Here is a 26,400-nt window from a genome sequence, read left to right on the forward strand (position 1 = left end):
CCTATGTAACCACTCTGTTTATACATTGCAGCATTATGTTTGAAGCCGCTTCCTCTTCACTCTAAGAAGGACACACTTGACTTGCCTGTGAGATCTAAAGTTTTGCTTACAATATACAACATGAAATGAATTCAGTTTATGTTTTGACATTCCATTCAACTTCTATCATAATTCTGTGGTAAACACACAAGAAAAAGCTGGTATTCCTGGCTCCCATGAGTGTATTCAGGCCCCAAAATTGAAATGTTGACACAATTGTAACCCCCCAAAAAAAAGCACTGGTGCAGCTAAAGTCAGGGCTGGGAAGTCCAAACTAAAGCAAGAAACACCAGCTAAATTAAAAGTTGCTAAGGAGAATAAAGAGCAGAAAGTTCTTCAGCTGTATATATAAGAAGGAACCAAGAGAAAAGAAATTATGAACTATGTGGAGTTCAGATAAAAATAACACAGATAATGGCTGTAAAACTAATGACCAGGCATTTGGGATAAGATTAATCTGACCTGTTTCAGCTGTTCCTTCAGAGTAACACTTTCAGAAATGCTTGTTTCTCCCTTCTCCTCTCATCTAAGACAGACTTTGGCACTCACATGGAAGCCCATGCAGACTTTCAGGTAAGCACCAGAGCCACAACCCAAGCAACTTGCAGAAGCTTCAACCAGGCCCCAGCAGGGGACACAGTAGAGTCACTTCAGGCAAGCAGAAAAGTGCTTCATCAAAAATAAGAGTGCTTGTTTTATTATCATAATTTCCTTGGCTTTTTTTCCTGCTATAAAATCATAATGTGTTTGTACAATATTCTTATTCTGGGAATGTATTTCAGTCCACATAAACATCGGCACTTTGTTACGTTAGCCAGTATCCAAATCCCAGCAAGATCCTGCCCTGATTATTTAGCTCTGAGTGTTTTTGCCAGCTTCTATTCCCAGAACACACTGGATTTATAGCTATGTCCAGGCTCCAGCTTTGCTAGTTAGAAGATTGTAACACACATGCTCAAAGTGAACATCTTTTGTTATTAGGACAAAGTCTTTCCAGCAGGCTCAAGTAACTAGCCATTAAATTGTGCTAGCATACATTAGCAATAGGCAAGTGAGCTATTGTTAGATGCAATTTGTTGGTCTGTATTATTAATCACAGTTTGACCTACAACTTTTGTTTGCTTTCCTTGATACCTAACCATAAAATACAACCCTTGATTCAAATGCCAATAAAACCTGTTGTCGCAATTTTGCATAACTCAGTGCAAAAGAACCCAGACCTCAAGTAAATAACTCATAAGTCTTTTTTTTGGGATCACTGCGTGTTTTTGTCTGCTGCCTTGCAGAGCTAAATCCAAGCCATGAATAAAAAAGAGATATATACAGTTTCATCTGAGAAGACAAACAAAAACATGCAGGATATAAATCAAAACAAGGATTTGCAAAAGAATAGAGTAAGCACTTACTAAGCCAAAAACATACTGTTCTTGTGAAGAAGCCTGCTCTGACGACTGTGCTTTCTCCAAATGTATGTTTATGGAGTTCTAGGCCAGAACATTTTTGGAGCATAAAGACATGAAGCATTTGATCCCAGCAAAATTCACTGTGATCTGCCTAATTCTCATGGAACTGAACTTCACCACAGTTGTGCACAAGCTTACCTTCCCAATGCAGCTTCTAGATAATTATTCTCTGACAGATATTTCTTTGAAGACTTATTTTACATGACTGACAACTGCCTCGAACTGTGAATATGCCAATAGATAAATAAATAACTCCTACCCTACCCCTCCCTCCCAAGATACAATCTGAAAACAAATTTTATGTCTTTCTTCAGGCAAGAAAACTGGTTTGGGATATACTTGCTTTGTATCTGGTTTGGATCTCTCAGCTGATGCTGGAATGCATCTACTTTGCTTTGGTGTGTGAAAACACACACATTACAGAAATAAAAGCTTCAGAAAGAAAAAGCAGAAAAGAATTATTAAAATGCATTTAAATCTTTTGAGTTGAAATACGAGTGATGTAACCAGTCAGCCAATGTAAGCTCACATATTATCCATTTCTTTTTTTTCCCTCTCAAATCCCAGCTCCTGGGTCTGAGCAAGACAGCTTTTTCAGCTCCTGGGCCCTCTCTCAAGCAGGCAGAGATCAGAAATGCCCAGTTGCCAGCAGGACCAGGTTCAACTGTTTCCCTTTCCCTCCAGCCATTCACCTCACAGAAGGGCAAACACAAATTTTTTTCTGGGACTGGACAGCCCCTGCCAGCACACACATTTTGAAGACTGACTATTCAATGCTGCCATCGTTTAAGGACTGTCCCATCCAGTACTTGGTTGACAGACCCAAAGTTGCAGCCCTCCACCACAGCTTCTGCCCAAGAGGGGAACCAGAGCCCTGCTTCTCCAGCTCCAAAATAACACCCTCTCCCCAGGATTCTGTAGTCGACAAAAATACCAGGTCAAGGTACAGAGAGAGCCAGAGAGATTTATGTACCCTGTCCCTACCAGGATCAGTGATTCCACTATCCAGAAATGCATAAAACTATCTCAGAAAAATCTATCTGCACCATGAAAAAAATACCATGCTTTGAATTTTGTCTAAGCAGCTTTAAGCATACAGAAGCACTAGCACAAGTCATTCTGGAAAAGCAAGCTCTAAATATCTCCTTGGCAGCCAGGGAAATAGGACATCAAAGATCACAAACTATTTTAAGTGTAAAAAAAGTATAAAATTTTATTTGACAAGTTACTAAATAATAACATTTCATTAGTCCATTAAAACACTTTATTACAAGGAAGAGTAGTTGAGTTACAGCTACACTACATGAAAGTTAATTCTAAGGTGAACAAACTGACCTACTGGAGAGTAGGCAGTGTAGAATGTACAAGTCTACTGTATCCAATTTATTTTTAAGAGGTATTTTGTACAACTAAAAATTTACTAGATGTCAGACAACTTCAAAAACTTCTAACATAACAAACTTCAGAACTATTCTTCTCAGATGACATAATCTTTTTTCAGAGATAGCTGAAGTTTCCTCACAGCTTTTAGCAGCTGAAGAGAACTTCTGCTCTTCTGCCCAGGACAAGGTTTAGACATACTTTCCTTTACAGTGACTGCAATCTCCTTTGCTTCCTTTTGTTCACCACACTTTAGTTTGACATGAGTTGCCCCTTGCTTCAATTTCTGAGTTTTTCTCTTTAATTTCTGCACCTAGGGAAAAAACCACAACTAATTAGCATGTTACATACTCCATACTGAACTCCAAACTACAGACTTAGAGAATAACTACATGACTAAGAGACTAATTTAAAAAAAAAGAGAAAAGTTTAAACTTAATAACCCTGCACAATTGTCTCACTGTAACAGAAAGCTGACCTTGCACATAAAGAAACCACCAGAGAAAACTGACCTCATCCACACTCAATTGGTTGTTGAATCCCATTGCCCCCTAGCATAAAAATGCTTGCTTGAGATGGCTGGAATATCATCTCTTAATAATCTATACTTACAACAGTTTCTTTTAATTTCAGATTGTACTACCCTAATAAAAAAACCAAACAACCAATAAACCTCTAAAATGTATACTGTTAATTATCAGTTACTGGATCTAAGCAGCTTATTTTGAAGCCTCCTTAGCAAAAGTGGAAAACAGAATAAATAGGGTTAATTGCTAAAGAATGTTTTTTAAAATGTCAAATAATGAGTCTTGACTTGCACTTGGCATGAAAGGTCACTTCCTAAAGATAAAATAAGGCTGGAAGCATTCCAAATGCCAATTTAGGCTTTAAATCCATTTCTAAAAATAATTAACTTTAATTGCATACTAGAACATATTATTAACTGTGAAACAGAGATTAGCATGGCACTTTTAGTATGTCAGGTTCTAGAAAAAGAAATATGCATTAGAAATATTAAGATTGGTCTATACAAAATACAAGTGGAAATGTCTGTGTTCAAAAGCACTAGGAAAAAAAAATACAGGCCAAGGAATTAGAGGAATGGTCTGTATTGATAACCAGGGCATAATGGCCAGTAATCATACAGACACTACTATTTACAGCAGGACCCTAAGGGGTGTCCTCTGACCAGGCTGTACCAGAGCACAGAGGACCTGCCAGAAGATCTGCACACTGGTAAGAGGCAAAGATGACAACAAGGTTGCACCACATTGTATGTGCTACTCTTCATCATCCCAAAACAAAGGCAAACTGTGGCCATAAAGATATACAAAAGAAAGAAACCAAGGTGCAGTTGTTGCCCAGTGTTTTACATTCCTGAGGATGAAGACAGCAAGACTTTGAGGCAAGGAGTAACACGGTAATTGTTGGGTCTTCAAGAATATAAGAGTTTTATTACAAAAACCAGCTGACATTGCCAAGAGAGGCAGCGAGGACTCAGCAGTCAATGCCAATAGTCCCTACTGCTAACATGCAAGTCTGACACATCTGCTATGACATAAAGCACCTCTATGCTTGCAAATACATGGACAATAAAAAGTTTAAGTGAGAAAAACCCATCAAAAATGAATATGAATAAAACTGGTCAGATTCAAATCAACTGTATTCTCCTCTTTTCATAAGGGCTCATGCTGAGTTTTGTTTTGTTCCTGTATAAGCAAAGTTCTCAGGTGAGTATTTATCTTGAAACATAAGATGAAAAAAACACAAACAATCAGACAGAACTATGGATTGAATGTTTAATCATATGCCCAAACCAAATTGCTACAAAAGAGTTAGGCTGTTTAACTACAGAAGAGGGATTTTATATGGGCATGTATGAAAAGTTGCTATCTATGGCTCTAAACTAAAAAATGACTGAATGAAGGCAGTTTAAAGGTTAAACAAAACTGAAAGACTTGCCCAGCTATGATTTTGGAGAAGCTCTGGTCAACAGACTAGTTAACAAGAAAGCTTCAATGTTTCAGTAATAGAAAAGACATTAATCTAGTCTGTACAGGAATTACAGCTTCTATTTTCTCATTCCCTGAGGGACAGGATATAAAGAAATGAAATTTCAACAGTTTGTCTCAACACAGTGAGCAGAAGTGACAGACAGTGCAACCCAGCTCTGTACTGCAGAACTGCCACAGGGCAGGAAGCTTTCCCACCAGCATACATTCCTAACTGCCAGTTGTAAGCACTTTTCTTGATCCAATGAAGAACTTGGAGGTTCAAAAATATGAGCCAGCAGTCTAATTATAATCACCCATACTGGAACATCTTGGCTTAAAACATTCCAGTGACATTCTAGCTGATGACAACAGGAGGCAGAGTTGTGGCAGCCTTTCAACAAAAATGTTAGTAGCCAGAGAGTTTACATTTCATTCTTACAGTAGCCTGATGCTTTTTCAGCTTGGATATTTGTCTTCCTTTCATCTCCATTTGTTTTATGAGGCAATCTAGCTCCTGTTCCAGGTCTTCACGAGCTTGGGAGTCTTGAGTCTCCTGTATCTGCTTCAGAAGTTCCTGATGCTCACTATTAAAGACAAGAATGGCAATCTAATGATACAGTCTCTAGGATTTCTTCCTGCAGGAGTTCCTAGCCATTTTGTGCAGAGTACAGAAATTTAGCACTATTTCCACTCTCACACAATACACATTAATCTGGAATATATTTACATGAGAAAGGGAAAAGGTTTCCTGTGAGTCTGATTTTCTCATTCCAAATTTTTAGCTGATGTCCATCTTACTTCTCCTTCTTCCCACAGGCATAGCAACTACATGTGTAAGAGTGTGCAAAATGAGATTTTTGAAAGTGAACAGCAGCTATGCAGTACCACATTTTCACTTCCTGCCAATTTAGTGCAGACTTTGAAGGCTTAGTGTAATACATGAAAGTACTTTATAAACTAGTACACTCAAGTTACAATTTTTCTGACAAATTATGCAAATTAAAATATTATACTCAGAAAGATTTACAGCAAAGTGGGCTGCTTAATTAAAATAACCAGATTAGGTAAAAGAAATTGTGTAGATCTTGATACCCAGATACCTGAACAGGTTGAAGCAAGAGACCCCCCTCTTAGATAAATAATCCCTTTACAAAGGTCAGAGCTTCTATTCTGACTTCTAACTGCTTCTCCTTGACAGTTTAATTGAAGCAACTGGTTGTTGCTATTTAAACAAAAAGCCTGTCCTTAACTGCCATGAGTAAGCTAGACATTGTTTTTTGAACATTAGATTGCTTGCCAGTTAAAATTTTACCACATCAAGGATTTCAAATCAGCGTCAACATCCTAACTGGTTTAATCAGCACATCCTCCTCCCCTGTTCAAACCACAACTCATCATGTTGACATGTCTGCTATGACCAGCTACAGAGCTTTGGCCCACAGTCCCACAAGCCTGCATTAATGGGAAGATGCCTAAGAACACAACAGGCTGTAATCCACATTTACTTGCATGGCTAGAAAGATACATACACTCCCATTTGAAGTGTTAGCTTCTTCCACACCCTGCCCATTTTCTGGCAGGTGACCATTCCTCTTTCACAACCCCCTTACAGGACCAGCAAGTTCTCCTGCTATCAACAAGCAAAGGGTACGAGCACCAGACTGACTCAGCACAAGGACCCGGCAGGTACACAGGGAAGGAAAGAACACGCAGTGAGTACAAAGGAACAGGAGAGATGTTGTGACAGGACTGTTCATGCCAGAGCTCTACTAACCCATTCCACCACCCAGACTGACTGCATCCTGCAGGCCTACTATCAGCACCACCTTTGCAGCCTTATCCAGCAGAAAAATTTTCGTTTACTCTGTATATCCCAGAACATGTTCAAAATGTCTAAAAGGCACAGGTTTGAAAGGCTTTTCATTTGCTGCTTTTTTAAATACAGGATGTGAAAGCAGAAAAACAAGACCAGTGAAACACCAGGACAGAAAGAATTTTTTGAATGAGAAAAATCCTACTAGTCAAGCCTGCTCAGGTCATTCTGTCAACAAGCAGTCCTATAGCTAAAACAGGCTAGGCTCAATTACAGCACCCTGTCGCTTCTCAGGGCTGCTGCTGAAGTCACGTTTACTCACAACACCAGAGACGGGTACTCACGAGCTCATTTGGCCCAGTTCGTCTTGAAAGGCCAACAGAAGGTCTGAAAAGCTCCTGGTGGCAGTGGGTGATGTGGAACAAGAGGATACAGATTTTGAAAGTGCACTCTGCCCTGAAATCCCAGCTGTGGCTCCTCCTTGTCCTTGTGGTGAGATACACGGATTGCGATGCTTCATAATGTGCAGCACACTTTGTACATTTGCACTGACAGAATGGCTGGAGCTGGCAGACTAAAAGAAGAATGATCAGTGGCTTACAGAAGTAATTAACAACTATACAGCCTTATTCAAACCAAAGATGTCACTTTAGTGACAGCAGTGGTTTTCACCTACCTTCCCAGCTACAAAAGGTAGTTCACCAGCCTTTACATGTAATTGTGAGAGCTGCATTTTCTTCATTGTAGGATTTCTCTGCCATAAGAAAATATAAGAGAAAAAATTCCAATCTGCTGACTCAAGAGTACAATCCTAAACTTTTTTTTAGGAAGTAAAATTCAAGTAAATAAGCAGTGAAATGCAGCACCTCAGTTTTCTTCTGGTTTAAAGAAATAAATTTCCCTCCTGTATGTGTAACAAATAAGACTTTCCAATAGCTGACACAAATAAATTTTATGCCATATGCATGTAGGAGATTGTTTAACAATTAGACTAACATGAAAGTAATTGAACCTTGTTGACTTACGTTTTCAAAACCACAGTTGCAAAATTTTGACTGATCTGTAATGTGTTGCAAAATAAATTCTCTTGATTTCAGTAATCCCCCCAAAACACACCACTTTAAGATGCTGAGCTAAAACTCCTTTGGAAACTAATTTTGCCAGATAAACTGAAAGGAAGCTAAGACAGGGCATGGGGGATGGCAGCAAGACTTTAACAGAGGTAATTGTCAAGCTGATAAGGGAAGATTTGCAAGTGATGTCATATCACCCCAGTACCATTTTAGTTAATGAAGGAAAGAAAAAAAAGAAGGAAAAAAGAGTTATTTAGCACTGTTTGTCACTTTGGAAGTGGAGTAAAGTGCAGCAGATGCATCAAGTTCCTCTTACATCACCATTTTTCACAAATTCCAGTCTCTGTGCAAGTCAGATGCTATCAGCAACAGTATGTTAATAAAAATTTCCACGTTACCTTCCTAGGTTTTTTGTTCTTCCCATTTTCCTTTTCAGGTTCATGTTGAGATGTTACTGAAGACATCAAAATTCTGTTTATATCAAATCCCATTTGAAGCTGTGGCAATAAGCAAAAAAAAAAAAAAGGAGCCATTTAATGTAATATTAGAAGTATGAAATAGCAAGGTTTAATTAATTCTCTTGTTCATGCATGGATAAGAACCAATTAAGGGCACTATTAACTGTCCTGCTTGGAAGGCATAAGCTACACTTAAAACCTGAACAGATTACTAGGAAGGCAGGGTATCAGGCAGATCTTGCAGCTCTATCTTAGTATTCCTCATTTTCATATTCAGCTGCAGCAGCAGCTGTATTTTTCCACTGTGACAACCAGCAACTGAGATAAGCTAATCCTGCCACATGCTGAGGATGTGATCATAAAATCCAAATTATATGAACATTTGGCTCCTACAATCTGGGGACAGAGAGAACTAAGCCTGTCTGTATTACATTGAGGTCAAACCTACTGGACAATCCTCATACTGCTCGGTGGTCCAAAGTTGCTATCAAGACCCATGATAAACAGGGCGATAATCATCCCCAATTAAAAACAGGACAAGGACTTTGCTTTGGCATGTGTTACAGCTGCAGCTAAACAATGCTGGAGGTCTGCCACTAAAGTGAGAATATTCTGGCTTTTCTGTCATCAAAAGGAAGTGAGGAAGTGAACCCTGTGCTTCCCAGCCCAGATCCAACAGACCTAAACCCCTCCTGCAGTGTATGAAGATGGTACTAACATGACTTTAGGACTCAGTTTATGGCATCTAAGTAGTTTCTTGACCAAATGTTTAGACTATCTGCTCTGGGAGAGTCATTCTTACCATGTTTCTCCGAAAATAAAATCTCTGCATGCAGTCTAAGCAAGAAACCAAAAAACCTACAAGTTTTCAACTGTGTCATTCTGTTGGATTCTGGAGGTGGTCAGACATCTGGGCTACAAATTTGCATGTTATTTAAAGCTTCCTGGGTAGATGAAAACCCATCATCCTTGGATGAGGTATAAGAGCTGACAGCAGTGATGAATTAAATTAAGGCATCCGCTTTGCTTGCATTATTCCAATATTACTCTTCAGCACTGCAGCCCTCACCTCACCCCAAGGGAATTCCCCCACAACTGGTCTCTCTTTCAAGCTGCCTGGTACTAATGCACAAAGTGAGGTTTGGAAAATGACTACCTTGCCCCTTTAACAAAAGGTTTCATCATTTTGCTCTCTTTGGCAAATACTCCTCTCTCAGATGGATGCTGGCCCAACAAACTGATTATGGCTTCACAGAATAATGAATTATACAAGATCTCATTTGATGAACAACATATCACTGATTAGGGTTTTTCCAAGTACAGCTCTATGTATTAGATTGCTACAGATCTTAAGAAAGGGAGGAAAACAAACATAATAACCAGCCTCACTTGGTATATATGGTTTCATATACAATCACTTTTGAGTTACTGAAAATTAAATTAACCTGATTCAGTTACAGATTTTCTAGAAATTAATTTTCTACCTGGGTCACTTAGAGCAGTGTTGAGGCTGATGAACTGTATCACTAATACAAAGCCAAGTAGAATCTTTCTTCATTGAGATATACAACACACCTGGCAAGCTTTCTAATATATAGCTTATAACTGATCTAGGTAGTATTTCAGGAGTTCTGCCTGGGTAATAAACACAAGGAGTTAAAATGTAATAAAACAAGCATTTTGAACAGAGGGAATAGATTTCTTCAGTACTAAAAAAGAAGATAAAATAAAATCTTTTCAGTCTACCTGAGCAGTTTTATCTTGTATTAGCTTATGCTGATGCTCTTCTTTACACAGCATTTCTTCTAAGTGTTTGATCTTGTCCTGAATTTGAAGGCAAGAATGATTAGTCCCACTTCATTTTGAATGTTGAGTCAGAAGTCTGGAGGAGCTCACAACTGTAATGTGGGGATAAAACTTTAGGAATTTTTAAAGCCCAGACTGAAAAAGACTCATGCACATGAAGCCAAGGTGGCACTCAGTCAGGTATGCTTTAACAGAGACAACTTTTGCAAAACTTAGTACTATTAATAGTTAGTCATTAATAATATTAATAGTATGCCATAAAATGATAACAAATAACTTTCAGACTGTCATTCCATTCATGCTTACTTCAATAATTCTCTGAGTAGCAGTAAGTTTAAGACACTCTTTATCTAGCATTTCAAGCTTTTCAAGTTTTGCATGCAGTTCCAACCGGTTCTGATCTTCCTCTTTCTGAAGCTGAGCCTGGAAAAAATAAGCAAGAATGGAGATGGCAACTGATTGAAATTGTTTCAGACAGCAAAAAAAAAAACACCAAACCACCCCACACTAGAATAAAGGTGTTTAATTACTTTAAATTCCATATATTTTAAATTGCAAAGTTATGAAAAATACCAGGCAGACAAAGACAACTGAAGCTTCCAGCAGCTTTTTTGTCTACCAAGTGTGCAAGTATTAGCATGGCTTTGCTCATTAGGAGTTCCACCCAGGGAGCTTTTCATACACTCCATTGAATGGTTGCCATCAGCCATACACTAAATTGCTTCTGTTTGCTAGCAGCCTGAGCAGAGCTGAGGAAAAACAATGACCACAAAAAACTTCGCGTCTTGCACATTTCTATACTTTTGAACTCTGTCATTACTTTGTTATTATGCTAAAAGGCTTCACCTGTTGTTCTAAAATCATCTTCTTTTCCAGTTCTGCACTGGAAACCATCTTTCTCATGTAATCCAGCTGTTTCTCCAGCAGGGAGCAGCGGGATTGTACTGCATTTGAATCTACAGAGAGAAACAAGACATTCAGTAGAGCAGAGGGAGCTACACATTTAGCCAGACTGTACTATCATTGAGGAATTCTCTGTCTTCAAATCAGGCAAGAACAGTTTTGTTAGCCTGAACAAGTAATGAGGTTAAAATGTATTTTATATATAAGACATGAGAATCAAAATGTTTTTTCAAAGCTAGTCTCTAATTTGAATTCCAAAGGCATGAGCACTGCAGTTACTTTGATTTGTATCAGCAGATACCTAACCAGAATCTGAGAGAGGAGAATCTTCTCCTATCTTTTCTCAAGTTAGCAGTGTTATGTAAGCAGCTGCTTGCTTATTGTAGGAGTTAAACATACCACCTGAAACATGCTAAGTATTTAAAATTGCTTCATGGCTTATGCAATTCTCAGTTGATATATGTCAAAAATATCTCAACTTTATCCACAATTATCAAGCCCCTGTCCCTCCTCAGTTCTGAAGCAAAAAACTAAAGGGGGCTGCACTAATTAGCAGTTTTTCGAAACAAAACATTCCCTGGATTATACAGTTTTAGGGTTGCTGTGGCTACACCTTATCACTCCAAAGAAATACCTTTCCTCTGTTGCATCAGCTCTTGATATGCTGCATCCTTCTCATAGGATTTGTGCTCTAAGACCTTCTTGTACTGAGCAGCTGCTCTGGAAAGGCTGCACAGTTTATCTTCAGCCTGTGACTTCTCCAGCTCTAGGTGGTGGATCTTTTCTTGCAGAGCTCTCAGGGCTGCCACTACAGCTAGCAAACAACACAACAGCTACACCTTAAGTAACAGTTCCTATTTTGATGATGATTATCATTATTAGAAAACACTTCACATTACAATATACTACCTAAATTTTCTTATTAGTATCACTCCCAAAATTAACGATATTCCCCTGCTGTACACTAACATATGCAGAACACATATGAGAGAAAATGGATGTGTTTCCTGCATAACTGAGGTATGAAGCTCTGGCCCTATAAGCAAAAATATTTTCACTCCAAATGGCAGCAAGCACAAAGAAACAATGGCAAATAGAATATAATCAGCCCTGGGCCTTCTCTTTAAATAGAAGCAGAGAACACAGGTATCCAAGTGAGGTCATAAGTTTTGGTGTAAGGCAACTGGTCTGGACAGATTGAAAAGAGAAAACATGCTCAGAAAAGGGGGAGAAATGAGATACAAAGGACAATTTAGCAAGGATACATTGTTAAATTCTTTATTGTTTCAAAAGGCAATGTTTCAACATCCAGTATCTTGTATTTGATGATTCTTCAAACCATGGAAACAAGTCTGCAAACCATGGAAACAAGTCTGGAAGATTTTGCTTTCAGACTCAAATCAGTATGTGTCAAATTATACCAAAAATAAAAGCTGCAATTTCAGCTACAAGAAAAAGTCTGCTAGCTCTCCATAAAGCAAACGCACCTGTGGAAGTTTAAGACATGTCCTGCAACAAGTCAAGCTGATTTTCTGACATTTTATAATTGACAGTTTCTCTATTCCAAACTCTCTCATCAAAAGAATACCATCAAATATTGCTACCTCCGTAACAACTTTCACCATATTATCACAGATCTATTAAAAACAAACAAACAAACAAAAACCAAACCAAACCACAAAACAGCAAAAACCAAGCAAACATCAAACAAAAACTCAAACCAAAAAGAAAAAACCAGAAAACAGAAGGATGAAGTGGGACCACCCTTTCCGTCTTTCTATTGTCATGCCAAACATTTCCTTAACCACTTATCTACATAGCACTAAACTGATCACTGTAATCCAAAAAAGCCCAAACTCTGTATGAAATAAGATTACTACAGGAATCACAGATTTTTTAGGTGAAGAACAATGATCACATGCACACTCACGGGTTATGTCTGTGCAAGGTAGCAAAGTTGTCCATGATAGTAAGTCCAAGTGTGGGTATCCTTAATATTCCCCAGGCTCTCCAGATATGTTAAGCCACTGAGCATTTCCCTTGTGAGCTCCAGAGAGCAGTCACCCATTAAGGCACATGACAACCATATTTCATAGGAACTAACTTTCATGCTGCTAACTTTTTTGGGATCTGAATTGTTCAAAAGTTCTCCCAAGGAAATATACCATGCAAAAAAACCACCCAAAACAAACAAACAAACAAACAAAAAACCAAAACAAAACAAAAAAACCCAAACCAAAACAATTAAAAAAACAACCAAAAAAGCCCCCTTAGAAGTGATTTTAAGCTGTAAGGAGTCAAATAGCACCATGCAAATTCAGGTCACTCAGGTCACTGTACCATACTAATGATCTTTTTTTTACTGTATTTGAAGTCATGAACTACTTCTACTGAGTTTGAAGCATTCTCCTTTGCTTTCAGAGGAAGTCTGACAATTTTAAGTTAAACAAATTTCAAAGCCAAAGTTTACAAGGATGTTAGAAGATTTGCAGGGGTTTCCATTCTAGATGTATGACTTCAGGGAGACTACTCCCTCAGGACACATATACATCCTGTCTTAATGTCAGACTGATAACTGCAGCAAGTCATTGAACTCAGTCAAATAGGATGGGGAGTTTGCTCAAGAGATTTCACATGGAACAATTAAAAAGACTGTTTTAAGGACATATTTTGGCTATACCTTGGTTATTTGGGAGAGAAGGCCTGTCAGCAGCAGCAGTTGCCAACTTCTTTGATTCCATATAAACAAAGGCTGCAGGAAGCCTCCAATCTGGTGGCTGAAGAAAGCTTCCTATGAAACTGTTCTTTGATTCAGAATCCATAGCCTGTAGAAAGAGAGACATTTAATGACATTATTTCTTTAAAAGACTCTTTTTCAGAAGTATGTCACTGGGCTGTTCCTGGCTCTGTTTATATCAAACCAGATCATGTACACCAAAATAATAATAGTAGTAATAAGAACAACAACAACAACAATAACAATAATTATACCCACACCCCACCAGAAGAATCCTGTCTTTTAATGCAATTCCAAAACAATGTCTTTCATAACATTAAAAAAACAGCTTCCTTTGACCAACCAAAATTTTCCAAGATTTTTCTAGGTGCTTTCTAATAACTTATGCTGATTTTTGTCCTTTAAAAACCCAAGCATCAAGAGCATTTTCTACTAACTGTTTTACAGACTTCAATGTTTTGACTCTAAGTGCTCCCTGCAGAGCAAACATTCCAGGTTTTACAGCCTATTTCCATTTGCAGCCTCCTTCGTGCTCCTCTTCCCATCTTTTTGGATGTAAAGCCAAATTACATATGGTAAATAATGTACCATTATTCCATAATAAAGACATAGTTCTCCACATTTAGTGTTGAGATAACAGGAGGATATTTAATATGCAATATCCCCAGTATTATCTCCATTATCAGGCGCATGTATTAAGTCCTGTTTCTTCACTCCCTTTCTGTTCCACCCTTTCACATTCTTTGTTTTATGAGAAGCACATTTGGAGACAGTTCACACCCTGTCAAACAGAAATTTTTCTTGATACTCAAGACATGGGACAGTGAAATGTGCAGAAAGTGCCTTAGGCTAATACAACCTCTAGGAAGTTAAAGCAAGTTTGAAACCATCCTACAGTGACCTATCAAAGTAGTACCAAGCATTTCACTTGACACAGTGTAAGAAGCAAAGAGTCTATACAGCTTCAGCTAATAGAAAAACAGCTTATTTCAAGGTTCAGTGATATAAAAAATATGATTGTTGGATCACTTGTGTTTAAAATACAAGGCATGCAACTGGAACAGTCTTCCTGCTTGGGTAAGGCTATTTACAGATGTTAGTCCCAAGAAAATCACCCAAAGGAGATAGAAAGAGGAAAAAAGAGACCAAGACTAAGGCCTGATGATGAAGCACACCCCAGAAGCCATTCATACTGGGTGGCAAACAAGGGAAAATTTTTCAATTACAAAAAAAGTTTCTAGGAGTATTTACAGCTCTTACAGCTAAGATTAAAAATAATCTTCCAGCCACACTGCCTTTTCAAGGTATGCACTAAACTGAAGGCAAGCAGAAATCCTTCTTTCTTCCTCCAAACTGTCATTACAGAGATGTCCACATGAGCACCTCTTCACCAGGGCTTGCTTGACCTGACTATCACCAGGTGTGATGGTCCTAATCATGTGTGCTAACACCCCTGAGGTGACACCATTCAGAGCAGCACCCCCTGGTCCCAAAGAGGGAGTCTATCTAGACTACCCTCATGCCACAGGTCTTTTCCAAAGACTTCTCCATGGGGTCTTGCTGCCATCCTACTCAAGGCCAGGCCACGAGCTCTTTGGCACTGGGTAGGCAGCAGCAGACAGCCAGGTATCCCACCATCACTTGGGAGAGGCCCCATCTGGTGACCCAACCACATTTATGGCCACAAAAGCTGTTTACAGGCCTCCCTACCTCTGTCCTGAAGGGCTGGGAAAGACCATCCTGGGATACCTGAACTTAACAGCTAGCCAGGTCTATCAACCATGTCCAACAGCACAAGGGGCAATGGCAATAAAAGGCACAAAGCAGGGAGCAGCAGAAACCTCAAAACGTGGATGAGAAAGTCCTGTGGCCACAGAGGTGGTCAGGGCCAAGACAAGAGAGGAGATGGCCCTGGCATGGAACAGTGCATCAGCATGGAGTTCCAGAAAATAAGAGATCAGCAAGACCTAAAAATTTTGCTATTCAACTCCTTCACATTGGTGATGAAAAAGACCAGCAAAAAAAAAAAGTCCAGAAGAATGAGCATATGGACAGGCAAGAAGTTTCCTACCACCACTGTGAATAAAAGGCAACTTTGGAAACAGCAGAGGAAGAAGGTGGTTTTTGCTTCCACCATCCAACCTTCTGGCAGTCAGCTTAAGTGGAGAATCGCTTTTCCAACATCCTCCAGTGGAACCTGGCTCCCCTGCATGCCTGCACAGACACACATCAATTACTTTCCTTATTACTCTCACATAAACAAGTTCTGCTGTTTCCAAGGAGAAAACATGGGTCTGTGGACACTTGTAAGGAGGGCAGTGTTCCAAAGGAAATAATGAAAAAAGGAGGGAATAAAGAAGCAGAATATTTGAGAGTTTGTGGACAAGCTCAGTAATACAAAGGTGGGGGGGGCATGGGGGAAACCTTTTTAGCAGAAAGGGAAATAAAACCCTTTTAGTTCTGCAAGTGAAACCAAAGGGAAGTGAAAGAGAAGAGGCCAGCTCACCTGCCTGGTGGTGGTGATTCAGCTAATCCGGTGTGGGCTTCAGCACAAAAACCCCACAAGTTTAATGTGAAAATAAACACCCTCCAGCTGGAGGGGGGAGCTCCCCAAGCTGCTCATAAGAGCACAGGCTCAGCAAAGGGTGTGAAAGAAAACACCACAGGACCGAGACACCTGTGTTTGCAGAAACTCTGCTGCAGACACAGTTAGGGACGCCTTGCTTTACCACAGCTTCCTCAGATACTGAGGCTGTGTGCAGCAGCTGAGGGCATGGTTGCTATAGTGCTCTGAGGCTGTGTCAGCATAATTACTGTGGTAGAGGTACTCTGGTGTAGGCAAGCCCTAATATCTCAGCAGGTAAATAGAGTTTATAGCAACCAAACTGCACAGGAGGAATGCGTACAACACTGCAGATCTCAGGCAAGGAGATGCATGCCAGGAAAAGGACCAGGTCACTCTACACCAGCAAGGCATCACTAAACATCCTGGCCACTTCCAGCCCACTGCAACAAGAAACATATCAGGAAATAACCAAGTAGTTTGACGTATGCTTGAACGTCAACTGTCCTACCACAACTTTTCCCCCCCCAAGTATTTAAGCTTCTATAAAATCATCACAACCAGGTTTGCTTTTTAAAAAGTCCTATACAGCAAGCTTAAACCACTCTCTTATTCCATGGCGCCGCTGCCATGGACACCTGGTACACAGCCCTAGAGAGGTGCTTTAAAGCAGATATTGCTTCCCAAACAGCAATGTTTGTACTAATGTAACTCCACAAGGCTTAGGGGGATTTAGCACTTGAACAACACTCGTTAAAGCAGCCAGAATATCGTTGTTTAGACAAGCCCTTGGTTGAGGAAAGCAGTGCACTCCTTTGAGTTTGGGCAAGAGCCAAGAGAGAAGTATGCATATTAAACAGAGGCTGACAAAATACCCCAGTTACATGCAGAGGGGAGGGGAAGAAGGAAGAAATGCCTCACTCCCACCCCAGCAGCCTACACTGCTGCGGTGAGCAGGGCAAAGCACTTGTGTTGTGCAGGTCATATCTGGAGTCAACACTGGCCCCGTGGGCTTTTTAACGGGAAATAGCACAGCCTGTGTTGGTGGATGCAGTAGTGATGCTCAGACACCCAGTGTTATTTTACCCAGAAAGATACAGAGTAACTGGTCCCAACACTGGCTGCATCAAGCATGGGGTAACTGTGCTGTCCCAGGAGTTTACCAGGAGTTTACCTTCCAACTTGGAATATTCTGTGATTAACTATCAGCCTGGGCAAGCCAGCTATGTTTTTCTCCTGGTCTGAGCTAGGAGACTCACAGAGTTCTGTGCCACACAGTTGCAACCCTATGCATGGTGCATGATGCCAGGCACAGCGCATTAGCTCTGTGACAGCACTGCATTAATGCAAATACTCTGCCCACCTCCTGCCTTCCTGCAGCTGGAGTGCTCAGGCCTGGGGTTGTGAGCATGAGAAGGGCTGGTCCCTCCAGGGGGACCACTTCAGCCTCTTGGCTCAGCACCACACGCAGGCTGAGAGCAAGCTTGCACAAAGTATGCTGGGGAGCAACCCCACCATCAGGCCCATCCCTGTACATGTGACATTCACGCCTCAGAAAAGAGCAAGCAAACTGGAGTTTGGTACCTTAAGACAAATAGAGAACTTCCCATTTCATCAGAGTAATACAAGTACTAATACCATTTACCTTTATCCCATTTCTATTTACTTTTGCTGAATATGGCCTGCAGTAAATGCCAGAGTACTGGACTGGGTTGCTGTAAAAATCAATTGACATTTTAGTTACTGCTGTCTGGCCCAAGCAAGTATACTGACAGTGGAGAATTACTGAACATAACTGAAATCCCAAGTGTTACAGAAAGACCACTGATGACTTCTTCATCATCCTCCTCCCCTCCTCTATGTGTTTCCCCTCCAGTGCAACGCACTGCATTACAAAGTTTCAAAAAAATGTCTCCTCAAGTGATAAGTCCAGAAACATTTTGCCACACATACAATTACGTCCCATGTTGTAAAGCAGCATATGGTAAAGCTCTTTCCACATGTAAACAACAGCAGACTCAGGGAATAATGCTGGCTTAACAGTCTCCCAAAAGACACACTAAATGAATAATGTGATAATGTAAGGGATACTTCCACTAAATTCTCTGATGTTCGCTATCTCACAGGGACACTGGTTCATTCAAATTGCTGTGAGGGCAACCTTTTAGAACCAAAGAAAGAAATGCTGTCAGAACACCTTCAAAGAGGAAAAAGAAAAAGCAAATCAAAGCATTTTTCAGAAAGAAATACAAAGATGTCTACCTTCTGCCCTGACCTAACAGGCATACACAATTTATAGTGTTTTTTTGATAACTGAAAACAAAGTCTTAGATGAACCAAAGACTGATTCAGTGTTTATCTGACATAAGAGAAGTTCTAAAGAACTGCCCCAACACAGGCAATAACAAGAAGCTCCCAAAATTCTGGCTGCTGCCTTTTCTACTTGAGCCAAGTCTTGCTGGCTAATGATTATGTGAGAAGCCATTTTTGTGACACAATCCAAACTGGTGTATTTTTCCCCTTTCACTTTCCTTTGAGAACTCGGAGAAAAGCTTGGTCAGCTGTACTAGCTATGCTGCAACACTCAGCCTTATTCCCAGCAGACAAAGAACAGCCCTTCTACAGAGGAAAAAAAGAAATAAATAATGTTGTGGGCAAACTGCATTGTTGTTTTGGGAACACCCAGTCTCTAGCATCCTGACACAACCACTTTAATCAGCCTGAAACACATGGCAATGCTCAGGACATATCTAAGCAGCTGATACTCCCATGCCTCTTCTAATATAAGTGAGTTAGACACGAAATGGTGGCAGGTGCAAAACTAATAAGAAGTGAAACCTCACCAAATCAATAAAGCACCTCAACATTTTTTTTAAGTTTTGTCAAGTTCCACTTTAAGCAAGTTCAGAGCAAATGGTAAAAATTTATTAGAGAAATCAAGGAACCTGGGAGTGTTTTGAAAAACTGACACAGCCAAATCCATGGGAGGCAGTCTGTTGTACAAACTGCAAGATACACACTGGCAGTCTCAGAACTGGATACATAAAGGTTAAATTTCCAGTCTCTTCTTTGATACTACTGTAGCAAAGCCCATCCGCTCCTGAATACCAAATGTTATGTAGGACTTTCATACAATCCTTGTTTTTCATTCTTGCAAGAAAAGGAAAAGAAATGGCATTCTCTCTTTTCTCATGACACCCTATGTACTGTCAAGTAGGATAAAACCTGGCATTTTAACAAAAATAAAACCCCAAACCACAAACAACCCAACAAATGCCCAAAACTCCTAAGACTTTTCACTGTGTCAGCATTTCACTTCTAAGCATTCACACTGATATTTCTCTAGTTCCTGTTTGCTACAGAGAAAAGAGAGAACAAAAAAAAACCAAACAAAAAAAGAAAAAACAGAGGAAGAAGGAAAGTGGAATGAGTTACACGAGTACTTTGTGAGCAAGGCAAAGAAACAACCTAGTGGAGAAAAAACCTGTGACTTTTTAACAATTTTTTGGGGAATAGATTCTAACCTGGCAGTGTATCAAGCATGCAAACTTGGGTCAAAATATTATTAGAGTTTTGCTGTTTTCTTCAATGAGCACAGCAGACCAAGTTACACATCCAACTGGGCCTTCATCCAAAAGCACATGATACACTCACAATCAACCCTTGGTGGGGAAATCAAGTTGGTGTAAATTGCTTTAACCTCCATGTACAGATGATAACTGAACTGCAGAGGAGCAAGACTGCAAATTCCTACCTAGAAATAATTGCTATCTTAGCATGAAAACATTTACCCTGTAATACAGTACTATCAAAATAACTACATTTATATATTTTTAATCAGTCCAAAGTAATTAAACATAATCTTTTTGTAATAAGCATCAAACAAAACTCAAATACCATAAGTGATCACTAATGCACTTCCTCACTTCACTCACAGTTCTGTTCTGTTCCTCTTCTTTCATTTACCTTCTGTTACATTTGGGGCTTGTCCCTCATCTCCTCTCTCTTTATTGTATTTACATGATCCTTTGTTTACATGATAGCTTTGTTCCTTGCCCTTTGCCATTTGGTATTCCTTTTATCTTACTCCCTCTTCTAGCACAAAAAGCTAGGATTTTTTCAAAGTAAAAATACCCATTCCCCCCCCCCAAGATTAACAATCAAGTTTATTCATTTTATACTTAAAATTCAGAGATGCTGCTTGCCCTTAGTATACTGACTGATGTGGAAATTGAAGGTGTTCTCCTCATACTCTACATGAAGAATGCAAAAGGCTACTTTTTCTGTCCTCTGTTATTTCCAGCTGATTCCATCACAGTCTTCCATATGTAGTTTCTTTTGTTTGGTGTGTCCTGACAGATTGGAAGGCAGGAAGAAATTACTGGATTTGGCTATATACCCTTAGGAAAAAAAAAAAAAAAAAAAAAAAAAAAAAAAAAAGAAGGTTTGCTGTTGTGTAAAGGAAAGGTTTTCAAGGGTAACTGACTCCAGTATAAAAGACTGTATCTGTGTACAGGCAGAATAATTAGATATTAGAAAGGCAAATGCAAAAAGGAAAAGGCACATTAGCGTAGGGCAGGGCAAGTATAAGGGTGGGTTGAAATGACAATCATAGTGAAGAAATGTAAGAAGGTAGAGGATGATTATTGCAGGTGTTGACTCATTCACAGTAAACACTTTTACTGCATGATAATTTTCACCTTTTATGTCTCAAATATTTAATGGTACCACTGAAAGATGGTTTTGAACGTTGCAACTTGCCCTCTAGGCAGATGAAACACACAGATTGTGTCCCCACTGCTGCCTTGGAATTTATTTTTAAAGTAAACTTCTGTTTTTACCAATACTTTCTCAGGGAAAGTGTCAGTCTCTTTATCCACTATCCTCTAACCTAGCCTGAAGATGGAGTAGGAGGTAGATTTTAGACAGATAACCACAAAAGCTTGACATGGATGAGCAGAGAAACACAAAGAAGATAATTATTCATAGGATTTGTCTCTTTTTACCAACTACCCCACCTACATTTTTTCTCATATATTCCTGTGCTGCCAATAGCTAGGCACCTGGCAAGGAATAAAAACTCCATTCTGCATTTGTACATCAGGCAGCCTAAGAAACAGAATGAGGGGAGAAAAAAATGTTAGCAAGGAAAAGGAAAAGATAAGTTTCACTCCAGGCAAGAAATTATTCCCAAAATCATATTTTGTCTGAAATAGTTGCCTTTTAATATGCAGAAAAAATGAAAGCAACTCCTCGAGTAACTCTTCAATCTTATTTTGGAGACCTGTTTTGTTGAAGAACGGTTTTTAAAAATATCACCTGTTTACATGACCCAGAATAATCATAGCAATTCTAACATTCATGTTGCACATCCTGAACAGGCACAATATTCTAGGTAATAATGCCAAATAGTTTGTATATCATATGGTATAATGAGTATTCAAAAATCTAGGAATGGTTTTATCACTACTTCTGCCCTGAGTTGCCTGGGGAAACTTAAAACTGTCAAAGGCATTACTTGTTTCATATAATCTGTATATTTAAACTTGCATGCCTTTGGAGATACAGAAAAACCAAACCTGAGTAAGATGATACAAAATCCTGTGCAATGTCTCAGGCAGAAAACTAACTTCAATTGATTATAAAGTTTTTAATAGGCATTTCTTCCCTATTAATTATATGCAGTTTCTGAATGCAAGGAAATTTAGTGGATCTCTAGGTTCTTGACTTCAATTCTTGTCATTCTGTGTGACCTTAATAAATCAGAGGGTTGGGACTAATAAGGGACTGATGTTTCAGGATACATGAGCCTTTCAGCCTCAGGGCTGAGTGTGGTAATGACAGGCTTACATTCCCTGCATGAAAAAGAAATGCAGGTATAGATCCAAAACAAGCAGCACACTCAGTGAGGAGCTAACAAGAGCTTTGTTTCAGGGTAAGGAAACTCTATGAACAGAGACGTGGGTGAAGTCCCACCCATGCTTGGCACCTTTATCTTCTTTGGACTCAGAATTTGGAGTCCTCTTCTGGCAGTGAGTGCCAAAACCTGTTCTTTAAAACAATGAATAAAGAGTCCCTGTAGCTTTTCTGGTCTGTGACTTCAGTTCATGTGGCTGCTGGTCACAGCATTTTTCTTTGTGTTACTGCTGGAAAACACCAAGGTCGGTGTTAACAGCCTGCCAAAGGCACTAAAAGGGCCTTTTGGGCTGTCAGCAGATATAAAATTCCCAATGAGCAATGTTCCTTTTCTTTTAAAGTGCAGCTGGAGGAAACAGTGTCCACCTTCTCTGTGCTGCTACCCAGTGGTGAGAGCATTGGCCAGGAAGTGGGAGTTCCTGGGGAGCATTCATGCCTCATCCCTGACCACCATGCTAGACTGGGAGGAGGAAGAGCAGGAAGGAAACAGGGAGTCACCACCTTTTCGTTTGAAGTTATGACCCTGCTCCAAAAAGCATGTGAAGCTCAAACAAGGACAAGGCAGCTGAGGCCAAAGAGTAAAACCAGGAGGTGTCTCTCTCATCTAGTTCAATCAGCAAAACAGGGTCCTGGGGTTAATTTATGTATTTCTGTAGTAAATAGTTCCTGGATAAAAAAACAGCACTGGCCTGGGAAAAGTTATCAGAAACCAGGAATAAGTGCTTATAGATCCCTGTGTCTCCTTCCTTCTAGCTCACACTGGTGCCACTTATTTGCCTTCCTTTCCAGTAGGGCACAAATTCACCAAGTGAGGTGATGAATGCTTCCCTTCCATTTTGCAATCCTCCTGAATACCTGGGACACTCTCCTGGTAGTTAGGAGGTGTTGATGTAAATGCCTTTGAGCTAAAAGGCAATTCTTCAATCCCTGGGTTACAGTACTGAAGGTGAGCACTCTACCAAATTCTGCCAGGCTCTGAAGCCATCTGTGCCTACAACAAAAGACCCTGACTTGTTGGGCTTGGAGAGGTTCCACTCAGCAGGACCTCTCTCTAAGAGAGCTCTAAGCTGCTCCACCTACTTTCCAGACCACAAGTAGGAACAAAGAGGAGACAGCTTGCAAAGTGCCCAGTTTGGGGCAATTCCAAACACTTCTGTCCAGAAACAGATTAACAAGAGTTCAGGTGGCTGCTCAGAGGAGTTTTTCAGAACAGCACTTTTAGTTTACCCATACTGTTTTCCTTGTCCTCAGTGTTTCAGGTGACATTTATAGTTAAGTGGAGTATAGTCAGAGAGTTGGCAACATCCAGCAGGACTTTAAGTAGTTCTGGCCTAGTTCTAGTTCATAGCCCAGCTCTGCTCAAAGCAACCCACTCCCCAGCATAAACTACTCCACAGATTTTCTGCATGGAAGATTTGGTCTCCTAAGAAGAAGGTGCTGTCTAATTTACCCATCCCTGCTGTATTTGTGACCTCTAAGGAGGCAGGGTGGCAGGGTTTGGTGCAAATGTATGCCTGCAACACAGAATAGGGCAGAACACATTAGTTGTACAAACACATGCTCAGAAGCAAAAAAAGGTCACATCTCCTCCAAACAGAATGGTTTGGACTTGACACCAAACTTGAGCCTGGGTTCAAAGGCAGTAGAGAAGTAGCCTCTGGCTTTTTGGTGTTTCTTTGCAGAACAGGAGTCACAGAACTTTGTTTTCTCAGAAAGAAGCTGTGAAGAAAAATGCATTTTAATCTGGAGTGCCATTTATTGTGGCAACATGCCAAAACACAGATCTAAAAAGGGAGGGTGAACTTTTTGAAGAGTCATCCCATCCTAGGTATTTAGCAATTGGAATGAAGTAAGACTTAAGAAAACCAGGTGTAAAGGAAAACAGTTGAAGGAATTTAATTTAAAAAAGCAGTTCCTTCTAGACTGCACAAGTTTTACTGTGTTATTATTAGTTCTCCAGTATTTGACTAAATGCATTCTCGAGTAAAGTGTTCTTTTGTGACATACAGAAACTGGAATGAACTTTTAAAAGTAAAGATAATATATTTTAGATCTTATGTCTTAGAAAGAACATGAATACAATTACGAGATATTGTATTTTCAAAAATAATTCTGCTGCTGGATGTCATCTGCATATGGCTATAGAAGTCCTTATCTAGTTAAAAAAAAAAGGAAGTTGATAAATCATGAAGGAAGGAAATACTGAGGTTTAAAACAGCCACAAATTTGTTTTTCTTCAGCTTATCATTTTGAAAACTCAACTGCTGTAATTCTGGATGAGTTGCCAGATTGTTTCCTTCATAATTCTGCCTCTCTCTTATCCATTCTGTAGGGATCAAAAACAAGCATATTAACTGCAGTCTGTGAACATGCAAATCAAACACTTTCCCCTAACTTTGGGCTCTGATTAAATCCACTGGTAGCCTTTGACCTTGATTTCCACAATGTCTTACAGTGCATAAAGAATCCTGACCTGGTATCAGAAAACTGCAGATTTGGTTTGGAAAAATAATAAAGCCATCCTCATGGCTATTCCCTAAGTACTACATTAAAATCTATAAAACAAAGGGCTGAAATCTGAAGTTTAGGCCTTGGAGCCAGTTTCACAATCTGTTTCCTGTAGCCAGAGTTCATTTGGAGCCAGTGGAAAAAACAGCTTCTAAAAGATAAAAGGCAGTGCTGTGACTTTCAATCAATCTTGGCATTCAGTGTGCGAATATAGCTGTACCAAAGTCTAAAACACCAAAGCTCCAGCTCTGATTCTGGTTCACTCTTCTGATCCTGGATATATGTTGTCATTGTCAGGGACACCCAACAACTCATAATGGGAAAAATAAGATCTAGCCAACTTCTGGAGATCAAAATCTAGATAGAAATAAAGCAAACAGATGTGACATGCCCATTCACGGGAAAATGGGAGACCATAACGAGTGACAACAGAATGGGATTGGAAGCTGAAGTGGTAGCTAATGTAAAAAACAGAAAAAACAAACAAAAAACCCTCCAACAACATAAAAAGTACTGGCAGAACTATTTTCTTTGAACCCATCAGTTATGGTGGGTGGAAGCCTGGAGTGCTTAGAGAAGTCAAGACTCATATTTATTACAGGTAGTGCTGATTTCAGCAGACACATTGTTCACCAGGGTGCCAAGGGCCTGGAGGAAGCAGCTGCGTGAAGCAGCCCAGGCTTGTCCACCCTCCTGAACAATGGCAATGCAGCCTCCTTGCAGAAGGGATTTTATGGGCAAAAACAGACTGGTCTCCCTTCAAAGGTACAGGTAAATGCAAGTTTTAAAGAAACTGTTCCAGAAAACAAAGGGATGGCAGATGAAGAAATCAGATTCTTTGCAAAGAAGAGGTCTGACAATGGATGATGTTGGTGAGCCAGCCCAGCCTCTGTTCCTGGACTCAGAAGTGGTTTCTGTGTCTTTCTGTGGCATAAGAGTAGCTCGTTCTGCATTTACCTTCAGTTTTGACATCTGAATTTTAGAGTGGGAAATGTGTATGTGAAAAGCAAAAAATTATTATGCAAGACCCTATGTAGGCTCAATGTCCTGTTTCTAATTTACTCCCAAGTATTCTTAGTATTCTTTTACCTTTTTGTGTACTCAAAATTTTAGTTTCATGATTGCTTCAACGTGACAGCTACAAACAGTTCTTCCCTTGTTTTCTTCTCCTCTTCCCTGCCAAGAGGTGAACTGGATCAAGGAACTGATTTGGCTGAAAATTAAAAGGGAAGCTCCTGCGTTTCAGTTTGAGTCCCTTGCCTCTGATACTGACACTGGGCACCACCGAGACCACCCTGGCTCCATCCTCAGCGCACCTTCCCTCTGGGCACATACAAACGTCCGGATCTACACGCGGGTAAGATTCCCCGCGAGCCTTCTCTTCTCCGGGTTCATCAGCCCCTGCACAACTGGGATTTTAAACAATCCCCTGGGATTAATTTGGATAAAAACACCGCGGAACTGTTGCTCAATGTGAATATTCCGGGGATTTCCCCGCCCTCCCCCCCATCCCTCCTTTATCCCAAGTGACGACGGGACTCTGTTTCCTTAGCACCGACAGATCTTCCGCTGACGCGCTTACTTAGGATACATCCCAGGACTGCTTCACCCCCGGGTGCCACCCGCCATGGGCGCTCCATAACCCGCTGCGACGGATGGGAAAATCCCCACAGACTCCCATCAAAGAGTCTGATGGGAATACCGGACGGGAATACCGTGCGCGCATCCCTGCGGGCGCTCCCCCTTC

At 40.1% G+C, this 26,400-nt stretch overlaps 1 protein-coding gene across 1 annotated transcript; it reads right to left on the minus strand.

Moving 5' to 3' along the window:
- Window positions 1-2,694: 2,694 nt before the first annotated feature.
- Window positions 2,695-26,339, minus strand: CEP57L1 (centrosomal protein 57 like 1). The gene is made up of 11 exons (XM_036379322.2): window positions 26,236-26,339; window positions 13,610-13,754; window positions 11,564-11,743; window positions 10,873-10,982; window positions 10,333-10,449; window positions 9,967-10,044; window positions 8,161-8,259; window positions 7,366-7,443; window positions 7,034-7,263; window positions 5,316-5,460; window positions 2,695-3,195 (listed from the first exon to the last, which is right to left on the minus strand). The coding sequence occupies exons 2-11, from the start codon at window positions 13,749-13,751 to the stop codon at window positions 2,980-2,982; spliced, it is 1,395 nt and encodes a 464-aa protein (XP_036235215.1). The 5' UTR covers window positions 13,752-13,754; window positions 26,236-26,339; the 3' UTR covers window positions 2,695-2,979.
- Window positions 26,340-26,400: the final 61 nt, after the last annotated feature.

This window comes from Molothrus ater, chromosome 3, assembly GCF_012460135.2.
Source record: "Molothrus ater isolate BHLD 08-10-18 breed brown headed cowbird chromosome 3, BPBGC_Mater_1.1, whole genome shotgun sequence".
In the NCBI taxonomy this organism is placed as follows: domain Eukaryota; kingdom Metazoa; phylum Chordata; class Aves; order Passeriformes; family Icteridae; genus Molothrus; species Molothrus ater.